Genomic DNA, 18,298 nt, shown 5'->3' with positions numbered 1-18,298 from the left:
TGTAGAGTATAAACTTCTTGGAAGTCAGGGACAATTTTGGTTTTGTCTTTGTGTCTCTGGTACCTAGCATAATATATACTGAAAATTAGAGATGACATCTTTCCAACAAAATTCCCAATAATCAAAGCCATGGTTTTTCAGGTAGTTTTTCCAATAGTAATGTATGACTGAGCACTGCATAATCACATTTTCAAATTGTGATGCTGTAAGAAGACTTGAGTGTCACTTGGACAGCAAAATTAGTCAATAATTAAAGTAATTTAGACTTTTTATTGGAAGGTCAAATTTTGAAGCTGTAATCTAAATACTTTGACCTCATACTGAGATTAGGGGCCTCATTGGAAAAGACCTTGATAGAAGATTGAGGGCCTGATAGTGTCCTGAAAGCAATGAACATGAACTTAGACAGACTTTGAGAGGTGAAGGATGGGACCTGGTATTCATGTGTTCATAAAGAATTGGACAGCACTGAGCAATTGAACTGAACATCTGAATGAATTTTCTAGATTTATCTACACTGGTCTGTTTGCTTTTCTAGTGCAGATAATCCATTTTCCTACCCTTTGCCTTTGCACAGGTTGTCCCCCAGTTCTAGAATGCTTTCCTTCCTTACATCTTCTTTTTAACTTCCTTGACTTCCAAGACTCAGGCTGAAACCCTTGTGTCAGACTTTTCTTTGTCCATTCCTGTTGCTTGTGCCTTCCTTCTGAGGTTGTTGTTCTTGTTGTTTAGTTGTTTCAATCATATCCAACTCTTTGTGACCCTGTTTAGAATTTTCTAGGCAGACATTTTTCATTTCCTTCTCTAGGTCATTTTATAGATGAGAAAACAGGCAAATGGGGTGAAGTGATTTGCCCAGGGTAAGACAGCTAGGAAGTGCCTGAGACCAGATTTGAACTCAAAAAGGTCAGGTGAAGTACTCTTATCCACTTAGTCACTTAGCTACCCTCCCTCTGTGATTGCCTTCATATATTCTGGATATATATTTTGTATGTATGTAACCCCTCTCTCCTAAATTCTGGGAGTTGTATTTCTTCCTAACCTAGCAAGAGAAGAAACTAAAATGAAATCAGGATTTGGAAGGTGGAATTTCTTCCAGTGTATCCAGGGAGAAAACTGTGGAGGCTTGGGGGTGTGAGAAGAGGTTTGTAGATATTGTAGCCATTCTCCTCACACTTTGACATGAAAAGATTCAGGGACCCCTTCCTTTTCCCCCCTCTCCTTATCTTGAGAATGCCTATTATACAGAAGATACCTTACCTTTCAATCCTGATTTTGAGTTATCTTTGTCTTTTCCTAAGCAGGGAAGAAATACATCTTTCAGGGTCTTTTTTAGTTAGACTGATAGATTTAATTTACCCTGCCTTCTCCAGTCTATTTTGCTTTTGACCACTTCCTTTCTTAATCTACTCTCTTATTACTCTCTTATTCCTTATTTTTCTCTTAGCGCATTCCCTCTCAATTCTGTGATAGGTAAGATAAATTTACATATATATATATATATATATATATATATATGTACATGTGTGTGTCTATTCTTTCCCCTTTGAATAAGTTCAGATGAAAGTGAGGCTCAAGGGTTGCCCACTCCATGCCCTCCACTATTCCTCCTTCATAGAAATTCATTCTCCATTTGTGTGAAATAATTTTCCTCATTTTTCTTCTCTCTCCTCTTCTCTACTCCATCAGTACCTCCCTCTTTCTCACCCTTTAATTCTTTTTTTAAAAGTATAAGGTCTATTGTTATTAAGTTGATTAAAAAATGTCACTTCGATACATACAATTTATCAACAGGTAGTTTCATAATTCTCCAAAGTGACAGCCAAATAATCCTAGATAAACTCACATTTTACTATAGCAAACCTAGTAGGTCCTCCATTTTGACTTGGAGTGGACCTAGCTTACAATAGGCTAATAGTATTTTATAACTCTGCCCAACTAATGTCACACTTTTTTAAAAACAAAATATAAATACTTAACAGTTTTCAAATATTGTGACTACATTTTTCAACAACTTAATTCGTAACAACATTCTTACAGCATCCACATTAAAAAAAGTTACTTTCCTAATTATACAAATGAAATTCTTTCAGAGTATCAATTTTTAAGATAAAAGCATTTCTAATACAGTGGTTTCCCAAAATTAATGATAAAAGAAAATTAGAAGCTAATAGTTAACAGAAACAAAATTATGGATTTTTAAAGTGTAACCCAAGCCTTTTCTAGGTAAATTATATAAATTCATTTGAATTCACATTCAAATACTCTAATATAGAAATTTGCCTTCTTTTAATTTGGTATTCTAAACTAAGCACATCTAAAACCCAGTAAAAAAATAATCTAATGTAATTACATTCAGTTAAAAATAATGATACTGTCAGATTTATGTAGTGCTTAGTATTGTGAATATGCTAACCTAATTTTGTTGTAATTAGGGACAAAACTATCACATATTTTGACCTTAAGAGCAAAACAGAATTAGGTTAACATTTATTGATATTTCTCTTGTTAGTGTCCTGCTACTATATATTCTTGACTTAAATATCATTGTCCATCAGGAAGTGTGATCTGAAACATTACCTCTGGCTGATCAAACAAAGAAAGGTATGACCCCCAAAGTAGGAGTGGGCTAGGGCAAGATGAGGAGGAGAGGAGGGAAGCCAAAAAAAGTGGAGGGAGGGGGAGGAGGTGATTCTGGCTTTTTATTTGTTTTTATTTGTTTTTTTTTTAGGTAATCCCAGCATAATAGGATTATTAGACTCCCTCTAAAATCCCTGTTGCTGGTTACCTTATCATCTTCTCATTTAATAATATAGATAGTTTAACCTTGTTTAGCTCTTTATCATATCTCACATATATTTACCTTTTTATTCTCTTGAGTTTTGTGTTTAAATGTTACATTTTCTATTCAACTCTAGTCTTGGCATCAGGAATAATTAAAAGCCCTCTTATTTCAGTGAATGTTCATTTCCTTTCCCCTCCCCCCAACCCCTACGAGGATTACACTTTGTTTTTCTAGTTTGTTTTTTGTAGGTTGTAATCCTAGGTTCTTCTCCTTTTGAAATATCATTCCAAGTCCTCTGGTTTTTATAGTGATAGCTGCTAAATCTTGTATGATCCTATGACTCCAAGATATTTGAATTAATTCAAATTAATTCTTTCTGGTTATTTTCAGTATTTTCTTCTGAACTTGAAAGTTTTGGATTTTGGCTATAAGTTTCAGTCAGTTTTCATTCTGGTATTTCTTTTAGGAGGAAACAAATGGATTGTTTCAATTTTTTTAACCTTGATCTTTAGTTCCAGGACATCTTGGCAGTTTTTCTTTATGATTTTATGAAATATAATGTCCAAGCTCTTTTTATTGCTATTGCTCATGACTTTAAGTTAGTCCAGTGATTATGAAATTATTTCTCTTAAAGCAATTTTCCAGTTCAGTGGAACTATGTAACATTTCATATTTGTTTTTCTTTTTTTCAGTTTTTTGTCTCAGTCCCCCACCCATCCCCCTCTAAAATATGACCTGATGAGGCACAAAATCAACGTTGTTTCATTACTATGCACCCAATTGTTATATGTAGGAGAAGTAGTTTAACCTTTGAATATATTCTATTAACATAATTGCAATTCTGCCTTTTAAAGGTTGCTTTTAATTGGGCTTTGAAATAGCATCTGCTGTTGATTTTCTTATAGATAGAATTGACCAGTTCATTAAATGTTTCCTCTTCCTGTGTGGGCTTTTCAGGCTTTGATGATAACAGTTTTTGAAATGCCATCATTTATAGGATTGTCCTTTAAATAATCAATTTGTTCTTTTATAGAATTTTCAAGTTTTCTCTCAAATTTAAATAGCTTTATTGAATATATTACTAAATTCTGTTTTTCCATTTTCATTATATTTCATTTCCATTTTTTTCCTTTTTCCTCTAATCCTTGTCCTCAACTTGCTTATTGCTATTAGCAGTGATCATGAAACTGTAAAAATTTGACAACTGTCATAATTTATGATGTTATAAAATAGCCTAGTGGAGCAAGCAGTGTCATCTGCTGGGAGGGTAGAATAAAGTCCAGACCACTGCTAATTAAAAGATCTTAGGTTGGAAAAATGCCACTAGGATGCCCAATGGATAGAGTTCTGAACCTGGAGTTAAGAAGACTCATCTTTGTAAGTTCAAATCCAGTCTCAGACAATAGTTATGTGACCCTGGGCAAGTCACTTTGCCTTGTTTGATTCAGTTTCCCAATCTGTAAAATGAGCTGGAGAAGGAAAGGACAAACCACTTTGGTGTCTTTGCCAAGAAAACTACAAATGAGGTCACAAAGAGTCGGACATAACTGAAACAACTGAAAAACAAAATCTTGAAAAAATAACTTTCTTATTTTCGAGCTTATGTTTATATTCTAAATGCATTGAAATTCACTAATCAGTTAACTGTCAAGTATTTATTAAGCGATTCTTATGAAATGGGATAAACTATCTGAAGGCTGACTCATGATTATTGAATTGGTTAGAGGACAGTAAGAAATACCAAGATGTTGGGTTTCTTCATGAGATCTTCTCACATAAAAATAACTAAATGGAACAACAGAACCTGCCAGCCATAGAAGGACTAGAGCATCTCCTCCTGCCCTCAAGGATCCCAGCTTTTGTTTCAAGGAGACCTGGTTTAACCCTCTGGAATCCTGGCTTCCAAAGAGAAGGGTCAGTCTCTTGTTGCTTCTGGTTTTTTTAATGTCCCAACCCAGGAGCCCTGGTAAAAACCACTCAAAGTTAAGGATTGTCTATACTAGAATCTCACCTGAAGAGATCAGGAAGTATTCAGTGTACATTGTATATCAGCTCTTTAACTGAACACAGAGTGAGTAGACAGAAACCTCTGACTTTACATGTCCTTTAGCAAAGGGAAAGAATCCATATTTAATCCCCTAAAGCATATGCTTCAGTGGATTCACCTCTGTGACTGAAGTATGAAGCATATGTACATCAAAGCAGAGGTGTCCAATGCATATCTCCAACCCTCCCAGTGCAGCAGGAACCAGATTAAAATGTAATCATATTCTGTAAATGTGTTAAGCATTTCTTGGCAACCATTTTTATATTTGTAATTTATTTATTTTTTTGTTTGTTTTTTGTTTGTTTTTTAGGTTTTTGCAAGGCAAAGGATTAAGTAGCTTGCCCAAGGCCATTCAGCTAGGTAATTATTAAGTGTCTGAGACATTTGAACCCAGATACTCCTGACTCCAGGGCCAGTGCTTTATCCACTGCACCACCTAGCTGCCCCATATTAGTAATTTATTAAGCTTCTAAAAAAGTATTTCATTTCTCCCATTATAACCATTTCTTAATATCTTATGGGGGTAAGGGGCAGAAGATACCAAAACAAAAAAAAACCAGTTAAGACAACTTCATCTACCATTGATTGTGGCATTCTACATCTCCACTAAGAGATGATAGGTATTTGATACTTCATTTTCTATTATCTAAAATCAAGATGTAGTGAATATGAATTTATCTACCCTTTAGTGTAATTTTCATTTATGTTTTTAAGTCATTTCACATAATCTCTTTCTTGTTTCTGATTTCTCCACTCTGTTCATAAAAGTATTCTTAAGAATTCCTTACCTGTCAATAATATTTCATTATATATTTATATACCACACTTTGTTTAGTCATTCCTTAGTCAAAGCACCCTTTTTTCTTCCACAAAGTATGCTGCTGTGAATGTTGCGATGCATATGAGACCTTTGTTTCTGTTAATAGCCTTCTTGAAGTATATACCCAGTAATGAACTTAAAATATTTTTCATAGTGTAATTAAAATTTGTTTTGAATTAGTAGGATCCTAATTAAGAAGGTTTTCTTTATTTCTTACTGATAGAAAGTGTCTCATATCCATCACAAAGTTCTACTTTGAAACTTTTAAAACTGTACATATACAGAAGTCCTTTACAATGGCAATATTTCATTCTAAAATAGCATCTTAGACAAGTTTGTTAAGATGAATTCTCTTTCATATGACTAGCTGTGGAAAAGAACAGTTTTGATTTGCTAACCTGAGGCATTTTCTTTAAAAAGAGGGGGGGGGGGGGACAAAAAAAAGTACTTAGAGGAAAAAAGTTAGGATAACAAGCTGTGAAACTGAATTATTTTCCCCAAGAATATTATTAGGTGGTCTGAACTGGGGACTTAGCAAGTGGTGTTAGCTCTCAAAAGTCTCAGTCCTTTGATTTAGACTTTGAATATTTGCCGGGTGTATCCTGAATTTGTCTGTTTCTTTTGGACTTTTCTGAAGACAGGGTGTCGATGCATATGGTGAGAAAGTTTGTCTTTGATTCAGTCATTAACGGTTACAGCTAATTCAAAGCAGATCCTGAATGGTTTCTGGTATTTCTGTGCATGTTACATTAAAACTTGTAACTTCTCCAGTTGTTTCAAGATGATTGTTTTTCAATTTTTCTGTACTACTGTGGTCTGTTGTATCAGTTTGTTGTAGTATTTCCCCCAATTCTTTCTTGTGTGTTTTGGAAAGGAGAATGACCTAGTGGTTAGAGGGCATGGCTAGGAATCCATAATTCCAGGTTATGTTGTTGGTACTGTTCTTGATTTCCCATGCAGTCTGAAAGGAAGAATTATCTTAAATCTATAATTTTCAGGCTTTTTTCAACCTGCAATTCTTCCTTTTTGAATCTATGCAAGTAGTTCCACTCATTCTTCTTTTACCAAATTTCTCCCTTTTCTCAAGAGTAAATTGACTAAATATTACCTTTTTTTGGAATTGTCTCGAACCCCAAGAGTTGCACTCCCACTTTGGAGGAATAATTATTTAAATTGTTTGTGCCTTAGTTTATCCCATCTGTAAAATGTACTAAATGGATGAGATGAGTCATTCTTTGGGAGGAGACTTATGATAGTTCAGTTAATGTGATAGAGAACAAAAGGCATATTTTCATTGTAGGGAGGGGTTAAGGTGGAGAGGTAATTAGGTATGGGAACTATTTTGGCAAGGTATATCAGGTTGGGCAAGTATAATTGAGCAGATGACTTGAGGGAACATTGAAAAAGGACTAAGACCATTGTCTTTGAGATAAATACTTCATTCTGACTGACTTTGATTTTTTGTGAGAATATGCTATAGAAATGGTAGTATCAAACAGTAAAAATCTTATGAATTTGAACAAAGATTCATTGTATTTCATGATAATATGACCAAGTTAACCTAAAGTTCTTTTTTTGCAATGACTAAAGAATTAGTAAGTACTCAATAAAGTTAACAAAACTTCATGGAGAGGCATTGGCCCTGGGCAAAAAATAGGAAGATTCAGATGATATTGGGTGAAATTCTCGTGTGACTACTTGCTCATGACTTTTGTGACTATGGACAAGTCATTTTGTCTATGAACTTCACATTTCTTATCTATCAAATGAAGTGATAGGACCAGACAATTGTAAAGATGTCTTTGACTTTCTGATTCTGTGAACCTCTTCATTTCTGTGGTTCATACAAATCTTAGGCACCTAAAATGAGGTAACAAAGTAGTTTTTCAGTTATTTGAATAATCATGACTGGTCAAAATCATTTAATTTTGATTTATTTCTGACAGCTACTTAAAAAGATATATCAACATTTCATTAACTTCATTGAGTCAAACTGTGATATTGTTTATGTAAAGAAGTTGTACTTATGATACAAAATCACCTTCAGGTAGATGTGGGGTTGCTGAAATTTTTATGGAGTGGTAGATTTTGAAATAATTTTCAAAAAAGTCTTTAAAATTTTTTGATATATTTTCCAATTATATGTAAAAATATTTTTTTTAAGTTTTTTTTTGCAAGGCAATGGGGTTGTGACTTTCCCAAGGTTACACAACTAGGTAATTATTAAGTATCTGAGGTCATATTTGAACTCAGGTCCTCCTGACTTCAGAATTGGTGTTTTATCCACTGTATCACCTAGATGCCCCCTATAAAAACAATTTTTAAAAAAATTAAAAAAAATTTTCAACTTCCAAATTCTTTACCACTTTCTCTTCCTCCTTCCTTGAGAAGGCAAGCAATTTGATATGAATTATACATGTACTGTCATGTATAACATATATCATATTAACCATGTTGAGAACACATCAAAAATATAAAATAATAGTATGCTTTGATCTTCATTCAGACTTTGCCTGGCAGTGGATAGCATTTTCCATTATAAGTCCTTTTGAATTATCTTGAATCACTGTATTGCTGACAATTAGCTAGGTTATTCATAGTTAATCATTGTATAATATTTTTGTTACTTTGTACAATGTTCTGGTTTTGCTTGCATCACTTTGCATCTGTTTATATGAATCTCCCAGTTTTCCTCAAAGAGTCCCCCTAATTTAAAAGTCTTAAATACGTTTTGTAATTTGCATAAGCAAATTCTGTATCTTAATTGTAATCTCTATAAGTGAAAAATTTTTTTCTTTCCAGTATTACTTCACTGTTCTCTTTGGCCATGAAGGTCAGAAGCCATTAGAGCTCCGATGTGAAGAGGAACATGAGGGTAAGGAGTGGATGGATGCCATTCATCAAGCCAGGTAGAACCCTTTCTTTGCTTGTTTTGGAATTAAATTGAAAAATTATTATATAATTTGTTTAAATGTTACCATTATCAATAGAATGATCTTAATATCTTTAAGAAAATGTTTATTATTAAATATCTATCACATTGGTCATTTGTTATCATTGATCTTTCTTTATGTCCTTTCTTATAATATTTGAAAGACTGATGGTCATTGAACTATTCTAGAGACATACAAGGTCAACTTCTTTAAGAGATGCTAGGAAAATGGAAAATAGTAAGTTAGGTCACAAGTCATCTAATCAAATAAAGTACATATAGATAGAAGAGGCATCTTATGTCTAATCAGTCACCAAGTCCTTCCAAATGGCTACAATGTCTATTCGTGCTTTTCCAGTTCCACTGCTTCCACACTAGGTTTTCATTGTGTCTTGTTTTTTATTGCTACACAAAATTTCTATACAATTCCAGGTTTAAAATTAATATTGCTGAACACTGTTGCTAGACTTACATATAGGTAGCACAAAGAAAATTCACAATAGTTATGTTTTAGCTATTAAAATGAAATAATTATGTATATATGGAATGCAAGTTCATCTCCTTTCTGAAGGAGAAAGTGAAAAGGCTGATGAAGTATGTCTCTCCTCAAAGAATCGCAGAATTTCAGAGTGGCAAAGGACCTAGGTTTTCAAATAGTCCAACTTGTACCCCCCCCAAAAAAAAATCCCCTCTACAACTTATAAAGATTCCAGTGAAGGAGAAGCATTGCTTCTAAGGCATCCCATTTCACTTTGGGGGAAATGAATTGGGAAGTTTTTCCAAATATGGTGTCTAACTTTAAGCCATTGAAATTTCTACCTATTGCTCATTAGTTCTGACCTCTGAGTGATTTTATCATGATTCCCAGATCTGTACATCCTTCCTTAATCTCTCTCCTGAGCTATAGTCTCACATTTTCATTTATTTATTGTGTCTAAAAGATAACTCATTAGCATTTCTTTGGATATTCATACCTAACAATTGATAGTCCATGCTGAAGCAGGAACCAGTAACCTTGCTATGTATCTTTCCACCCCACAAATAACTAAAAATCTCTAAGGAGAATTGCAGCCCTACCATCTGCAGTTAAAAGTTCCTGTTTGCTTCCCCAGGCAGCCTGCTATGATTGTCCCCAGTAACTACTATTGCAGCAAGAGTAACAACTACTCAACTCTTGGGCACATCCTTGGTTATACCATTACGCGTGGCTTTCATCATGAGACTAATGCCAGACTTGTAAACTCTTGTCAGGAGCCTTAGAGAATGCAACCCGAGTATCAGCAACAGTTCAAGCCCCTGACACTATGAAATTTCTTAGAATGTGCCCTAAATTGGATGACCTCAAGTTGTATGAATAATTCATTGAGGTATCTTAGCTTTGCAAGTTTTCAAATTTGTAGTTATTGTTATTCAGTCAAATAGTCATGTCCATTTCTTTGTGACCCTGTGCATCAATTGTTCATGGATTTTTCTTGAATGAGATTCTGGGGTGATTTGCCATTTCCTTCTCTAGTGATTACCTTCAGGTAATCATAGGTTAAGTGATTTTCCTAGAACCACATAGCTAGGAAGTGTTGGAGACTGAATTTTGAACTCAGGTTTTCCTGACTCCAGGCTCAGTGCTCTATCACCATCTATCTCAGTTTGTAAATATGCAAATAGATGAGCCTAATTGAGACCTTTAGAAACAAGACATGGAAAACTAACCAAAGAACAAGCTAATTTGACATTAAAATATTATTGATTCATTTAATCAACAAGCATTTATTGTCTAAAGCCTGCAATCACCAGTACTTTGTTTCTTTCTCTGATATCTTTCTTTCCCTGATATCTTTCATTTCATAAAGATGAGAGAGAGAACATAGTCTCATTGTGTAGATAAGTGAAGTGAAATAAAATGTTGGGATTAGGTAAAATGCTTTTGTGACATCAAGATGAATGGCTGTAATGCTAACAGTAAATAGAACATCTTAAGTTTTGACTAATAAATCAAATAATTTCCTCTTGGAAAAACAAGTAAACAAACATATCAGAGTTATTATCTTTCTCCTCAAGCCCAACCAGCTTTTGAACTTCCTTATTATTATCAAGGATACCACATCCTCACAGTTACTTAGGTTTATAGCCTTTTTATAATTCTTGCTTTTTGCTGTTGTTTAGTTGTTTCTGACTCTTCAAGACCCCATTTGGAGTTTTCTTGGCAAGGATACTGGAGTAGTTTGCCATTTTCTTCTTCTTCATTTTATAGATGAGAAAACTGATGCAAGCAGGGTTAAGTAACTTGCCTGGGTTCGCATAGCTATAAGTGTGTAAGGTCAAATTTGAACTCAGATCTTCCTCACTCCAGGTCTGATACTCTGTCCATTGTATATCCAGTCAGTTGACAAATCTTGTTTTCTTATTTCTACTTCCACAATATCTCTCATATATGCCTCCTTCTGCCCTCTCACACAGATACCATCCTGTGTTAGGCTTCCATTACCTTTCACTTGGACTATTTTAGTAGCCTTCTAATATATTTCCCTAGCATCATTTTCCTTTCTTTTCCATTATATCCTCCACACAGCTGCTAAAGTGATTTTCCTAAAAGTGTAGGTCTGATCATATCAGATTCAAATACTGCATCCTCCAAAAACTGCCTATTACCTCCAAGTTCAAGTGTGAGGACTTCTCTGTGGAACTTAAAACCCTTTACAACCTGACCCCTTTCTACCTTTCTGATCTTCTAATATATTGCTTCCCTCTACATGTTCTATAACCTAGCCAGACTGAACCTCCTTCTGCTTTTCACATGAAATACTCTATCTTCTATCTTTCTGTTTTTGTAGTATCTGTTTTTTATGTTTGTAATATTTTCTATTCTTACCTTCACCTCTTCAAATACTTGGCTTCCTTCAAAAGTTAGATGCCACTTTATTCAAGAGGACTTTCCTTGTTTTCCCCCATTCCCATAATTCCTAGTGCCTTTCCCTCATAACCAAAGGTTCCTGATTTTATTTTTTTGGCATGGACCCCTTTGGTAATTTGGTGAAGCCTTAAAAATGAACAAAATGAAATACTTAGGATTACAGAAGAAAACAATTATAGTGAATAAATGCACATAAATGTTAAGTACAAGTTCATAGACCCCAGGTTCAGAACCCCTGCTTTCAGGTTTCAACTGCTTTATATTTATCTCATGAGTGCTTACTTGCAATATGTTTTTTTTCCTCTCTTAGTACATAAGCTCCTTGAAGACAGACATTTTTTTGGTTTATGTCTTTTTATCCTTAGCATTTTAGCACAGTGCCTGTTGCCCAGTAAGACTTAATAAATACTTGTTGATTGATTGATTCCCTGTGACAGCTTTTCAAATACATGAAAAGAACTATGATATCCCTCCTGAGCTTTCTCTTTTTCAGGCTAAACACTCTAAATTCCTTTAGCTGATTCTATTGTGGCATGTACTCAAGGTCTTTTGCCGTTGTGGTTGCTTTCCATTGGAAACTCTCCAGGTTATATGTATCTTTTCTAAAATGTGGTTCCCACAATTGAACACAGCCCTAATGATTTGCCTTGACTAGAATAGTTTACAGTGGGTCTTTATACCCTTTCCCTTTCAGGAAGCTATACTTTCCTTAATTTAGGCTAAGATCTCATTAGCTTTTTGGTTACCATATTTCCTTGATTAATTATATTCTAGAATATATTATTAAATAAATGGTTTATAATTATTTAGAAAATAAAGCAGTCATGTTTTTTTTTACTTTTTGACACACAATATTTTATTTGCAGATAATTTATTTTGAAGTTAAAATAACAGTTTGTCACCCCAGCTTTATTTTCTCACTTGTGCCTTTAAAAATTATTTTTATTCTAAAATTAGTTACCATCTACAGAAAAATTCAGATGTATGTATATTTAAAAGAAAATATATAAAAGTTCAAATTTTAGTTATTTACAGTTTATTTTTTAAAATAGTGTGTATATTAACTTGTGCAAATTAGTAACAAAAATGCCTTGTTTATTTCCAGGCCTTTAAATCAGTCATTACTAAGAGGCTATACTAGCTTATTCAGGAAGTAATTAGGCTAATCAAGACTAACCTTATTGCCTGAACTGTCAATCAGGCTTACTTTATTTGTACACATATATACACATACTGACTTATTTGTAATATATTTATATTATACACCTGGATTTAGGTGTTTACCTATATTAGATTCTCCTTATGCATAGAACTGCATTGATGAGATGACAGTGTAAATCAAGAGTGTTTGGAACTGAATGAACAGACACAAAGAGCAGAGTTTCAAAGGGTCAATTTCAGTGTGAAGGGAGGTCTCTGGGCAGTCAGTGTCCTGGACATATTTTTCTTTTTTAGGTTTTTGTAAGGCAATGGGGTTAAATAGCTTGCCCAAGGCCACACAGCTAGGTAGTTATTAAGTGTCTGAGGTCAGATTTGAACTCAGGTGCTCCTGATTCCAGGGCTGGTGCTCTAGTCACTGTACCACCTAGCCACCCCCACCCCAAACATATTTTTGAGAGGGCTTTTTGTTTAATACTTCTATCAATCTCTTGCTTATTTTTTATGGAATACATAAAGCTGAGGGAGAGCAATTATGGAAGATTGCAGTCAGACTCTATGGACTAGTATGATAGATTAATTCTAATAAGCTGCAATTTAATAGAAATAAGTATAAAGTCACATTTGGGCTAAAAAGAAAAGCTACAAAGGAACAGGATAGGTAGCTGGATAATGGTTCCTGTTAAAAAGATCTGGGGAATTAGTAGATTGCAAGCTTGGTGTTGCATGGTTGCATCTCCTTCCCGCCTCCCTACTACCCAATTCTTTGAGAACATGACTTGCATTCAGAGAAGTGTGTTGTCCAGATTAGGAAGAGGGTATTCCTGCCATATTTTCCCCAAATCTAGAGTTCTGAATGCAGTGTTCAAGGAAGGGCATGAATACTAGAGGATGTCCAAAGTAAGGTGATAGACTTTGAACTCATGTAATAAAAGATTTGATTGGATGAAGCAAAGATGTTTGTCATAGAAGAGAATAGACTTGGGGAGGGAGAACTGTTAGTAGTCTTCAAGCATTTGGAGAATTGCTTATATGCCAGAGATTGAATTTGGAACAGTGGGTGAAGGTTGCAGAGACAGAATTTAGCCTGACAGAAGGAACCTTTTAGTCAACAATCAAAAGGTAGAACGGACTATCTCAACAGGTGGTGGGTTTCACTTCATTGGAAATTTTCAAGCACTTATCAGAGATGATGGCGAGGACATTGCTATTGAGGTATGTTTATGTTGGACTAAGTGGTCTCCAAGACTACATCTGCCTCCGATTGCCTCTAATTTCATGAAATTATAGAGTGAGATACAGGGAGGGTAAGGGAAAGTTGGCCCTATCCTTCTTTTTAATGGACTATCAGCTATCTGGTTGTATATTCCTTCTCAGACTCTCAAGACCTCCATCCCTGGGTTGATCTTGAAGTTTGAGGCGGGGAGGATCAACATAATGCTTCATGTTCAGAATTTTGGGAACCTCTGACTCTATACTATTCTAGCCCTGGCTGCTACTATTCCCCAAGGAAGGACTAGGATTGCGAGATTTACCAAAAGTCAGACATTTGAATTTTCATTAATAGAATAACAAGAATAATCCCCCCCACAACTTTATAAGGAATATATTGCTTACATTAGCCTATCAATCAACAAGTCAACAAGTATTTATCAAGTGCTTGCTATTGTGGTAGGCAGTGGGGATATTAGTGAAAAAATGTGAAATAATCCATTCTAACAAGGAACTCATATTGTAATAGGGAAGACAAGAAGTACATATATAAATAGATATAGCATATATAAAGTGAATACAAATATATTCAAAGTAATTAAATATATTAAATATAATTAAATTAAGACAAATTAGATTTTAAAAAAAATAAAATTATATTTTACAATAGGGGGAAATGGTAAAAAAAAAACACACCCAAACACTGATGACTCAGATGTCCTTTGGGCCAGGAGGAGGTGGGGGTGTGGTCTCATAGATCCTCTACCCCACCATTCAAACTCCTCAAGAGGGAGCAGCAGTAATGATGGGTATAATTTCCCTCCTATCACAGGGAAATTCATAAAGACTAAGAAAACCATGATGATATCACGAAACCATATTGTTTTCTACTATTTTTTTTAGATTTTTCAAGGCAATGGGGTCAAGTGGCTTGCTCAAGGCCACACGGCTAGGTAATTATTAAGTGTCTGAAATTGGATTTGAACCCAGGTACTCCTGACTCCAAGGCTGGTGCTCTATCCACTCCACCACCTAGCTGCCCCTGTTTTCTATTATTTCTTAAGAGTCTACCCCCTTTCATTTTACCACTAAATCTGTCCTGGACTTTAGGGCTTAACCACAGGAGCTCAAAGAGGAAAGTGGTCGTGATTGTTGGAAAAATGAAGAGGCAGACACATAAAGGGTGGGCTAGTTAGACCAGAAGTACATGTCCCCACAGGGCCCTGCCAGGTCAACATAGGAGAAAGTGATGGAAAAAAAAAGGAAAGAGGAAAGCAAACTGGTTAGCATTTGGGAGTATCTGTAAAAATTTAATACAGAAGAGAATGCTTGATCTTCATCCTAATGGAAATTTTAACCACAAATGACACATCCATTGACAGGGTACAACATTGACAAGGGCACATCTGAAGCAATATCATCTGCTTGTGAGAATAAGTGCCCTTTTGGGGTTTTATAACTAAACAGAACTAATTCGGTATGAACACATGATCTTTGAAAGATGAGGAAGGACCCAACCTCTTTTTCAGGAGAGTATGATATCATCTCACTCTTTTTTGGTTTCTGTCCCACAACACATAAACGTGCCAATTGGGGAAAATGTAAAGCAAACCAATAAAGTTTCTTTCTTCTTCCTTTACATAGAGAAAGATTCCCTAAAGCTAAAAGTATAATATTGAACAGTAGGTTACAGAGTATATAATCTCCATTCAGTCATCTCTTTGTGGAATTTACATGGAGAAACCACTCACAAATTAGAAAGTTTTGTTTACACAGACAATGCCTCATGCATCATAGTATAACTGTATAACTGCAAAGGTAAGTAGTGGGGGGTGAAATAAAGCTTCTTGTAGTGACTTCACCCCATATTATTATTCATGTTGAAGAGCTAGAAATGGAAATATTACTTATTTGAAATATCCATGCTTCCTTCTTTGAAGTACTAATATACTGTAAGGAAAGAAAGTTTCTTTTTATGTCTTGGAGGCTATAGAGTCAATTTTATGAAAATAAGTTGGAATGTGTTTCTTGGGAAAGATCTCATTGATTTGATGCTATCTTTTAGGAATTTCCAATGTCTGAAATTTTTGACCTCGAGCATTGATAATCCAAAACATTGTCTTCATTTAATGATGTGTTTAAAATATATAAAATTATTTTCAACATTATCTATATTTAAAATTATGGTTTTTTTCCCATTGAAATAGAGTTGTAGATGCTCCAGAAGAAAACCAGCTTATTTGTCATTCCCAAAGACCTCTTGCCATCTGAAGTACCCATCTCTAGTCCTGCCCATCCATGTGTATTATCTCCTTTAAGACTTGGCTTAAAAAAACTCTGAAAATTTATCTCTTGCAAATTCTATTTTATTTTGCTAGCTCATGTTTCCCCTGAAACTTTGCCTGAGAGTAAAGGAAACTGGATTAAAGTCCATGTTCTCTTGTAAGTGATCTCAGAAAAGTCACTTTAGTTTTCTGGGATCTCTGCTTTGTCATAAACAAAATGGGGATGTTAATATTATTCCTGCCTACATTATAGGATTGACCTGAAAACTCTTTGTAAGTTGATAAAACTTTATATCATGCAAGATATTTTTTATGTGATGTAGAATGGAAAGGGATCTTAAAGATTCTAATCTTTAACGAATTAAGCCATTTAAACTTACCATTTTTTTAATTGTAAAGTGCTGGTGGTGAACTCTAAGACTTTTATGATTTTATTATCTTAGGAGAACTCCTTTATTTTACTAGTGAATAAACTGAGGCCAGAAGTGAAGTAATTTGTCAAGTTATATAGAAAATAAGTAACAAGAGCTGGGATTTCAAATTGGGTCTTTCAGCTCCAAATCCACTATTTTTTCATGATGTCATTCTATTCACTATTGTTTAGTCAGGTTGAACTCTTCATGACCCCATTTGAGGTTTTCAGGGCAAAATCTAGGGGAATGGTTTGCCATTTCCTTGTTCGACTTATTTTGCAGATGAGGAAATGGGCAAACAGAGTTAAGTAGCTTGCCCAGGGTCACTCAGTTAAGTATCTGAGGCCAAATTTGAACTTGGGCCTTCCTGATTCTAGGCCTGGCCTTTATTCACTGTGCCAGCTGGCTTCCCATCCTTTACTTATTCACAATTTTATTCTGTAATTTCTTTATGTGTCTGTTTTGTCTCCTGAATTTCATCTGAACTATCTTCTACTTCTCCTATCACTGAATACTTAGAGTAGTTTGAAGCCCACTATCTGTGCTCAGGAAACACTTGTGTAAATGAGAGGCAAGCAGAGACATGGTCCTTTTGGTTTAATATTTTAATACTACCCTAGAATAAGAATCTGAGTTGTCTGCTTTGGTTGGAAGAATTCATATTTAAGCATTTGTTTTCTCTCTCTGCAACATTTGTTAGCCCTAAGAAAAAGAAGTGTGATTTAAATTTTTATTTATCAACCCTAATTTTTCAGTACTCTTAATGAATCAGTAATCTAATTAATGGAATTTCTTCCTTCTTTGGCTTAGATCACAGTCCATCTGTGCTAAAATTTTTTGTGGTTCTGTTCATGCCTTTCCATCAGTACTCTAGAGACTAACCAATTCACTGGAAGACTTCTTTTAAGGTCTTTTATAATTGAAGGAATACAAATATAATAACCAATCTATCCTTTACCTTATTTCTTTAACTCAATGCATCTCTTTTTTAGACAAACATATCCTCAGTGTCTTTTACAGCTTACAAAGGGTCATCTAATTGTTGCTCTTTGTCCTGAAATTTTCTCACAGAAATAAAATAAAAGTGTGCAGCATTTTAACCTCTCTTCCAATTAATTCTTTAGAGTTTATATATGTATATATGTATATATATATTATTCCCTGATATTCTTTAGAGAATTTTAAGAGATTTCTTCCAATATAAATTTATGTGCAATTGCAAAAAAAGAAATTTCAAGAGAATGGGAGAAAATCAACATCTATTATGTTCAAATTATTTTCATCAGCTTTACAGCACAATGTTGCAAAATATATTTGTTTCTGAAAATACTCCCTAAAATTTCATTGTCCTGAAAGCATAAATTTGATGTTTTAAATTAAATTTACCATTATTGGCTTCCTTTCAACATTGTGATATGGCATTATTATTATTATTATTATTATTATTATTGTTATTGTTGTTATTATTATATTTTTGGGAGGGGGGGAAGTTACTTATAGAACTTTATCTTAAACTTATAATCTGAGTTTTAAGTAATGAAGCTGTATCCATCAGCCAGTAAACAAGGAAAAATAAAATCCCTTTCTGTAGGAAAACAACGTGGTTTTTCAAATTTTTTTTCTCTCATAAAAATTTTTGACCCATATCACTACTCTACCAAGAAAAGATGTTCCAGAATTTTTATGAAATTGTGAGTGGAAAGGAAAACCCAAAAGACAGAGAACAAACTCTTACGGA

At 34.4% G+C, this 18,298-nt stretch overlaps 1 protein-coding gene across 8 annotated transcripts in view; it reads left to right on the top strand.

The window, feature by feature from the left end:
- RASGRF2 (Ras protein specific guanine nucleotide releasing factor 2) overlaps positions 1-18,298 on the top strand; it is a 320,212-nt gene that overhangs the window by 86,527 nt on the left and 215,387 nt on the right. For 7 of the 8 annotated variants that reach the window (XM_074202754.1, XM_074202753.1, XM_074202752.1 and 4 more), the window contains exon 2: positions 8,455-8,561. In XM_074202754.1, the coding sequence (XP_074058855.1) occupies positions 8,455-8,561 (107 nt within the window). Of the gene's footprint in view, positions 1-8,454; positions 8,562-18,298 lie in introns of those variants that run through there. The other variant, XM_074202755.1, reaches the window with a different exon arrangement.

The sequence above is a fragment of the Macrotis lagotis genome, chromosome X (assembly GCF_037893015.1).
Source record: "Macrotis lagotis isolate mMagLag1 chromosome X, bilby.v1.9.chrom.fasta, whole genome shotgun sequence".
NCBI lineage: Eukaryota > Metazoa > Chordata > Mammalia > Peramelemorphia > Peramelidae > Macrotis > Macrotis lagotis.
Note: the sequence above shows the minus strand (reverse complement) of the source record. Positions and strands in the feature narration are given on the sequence as shown.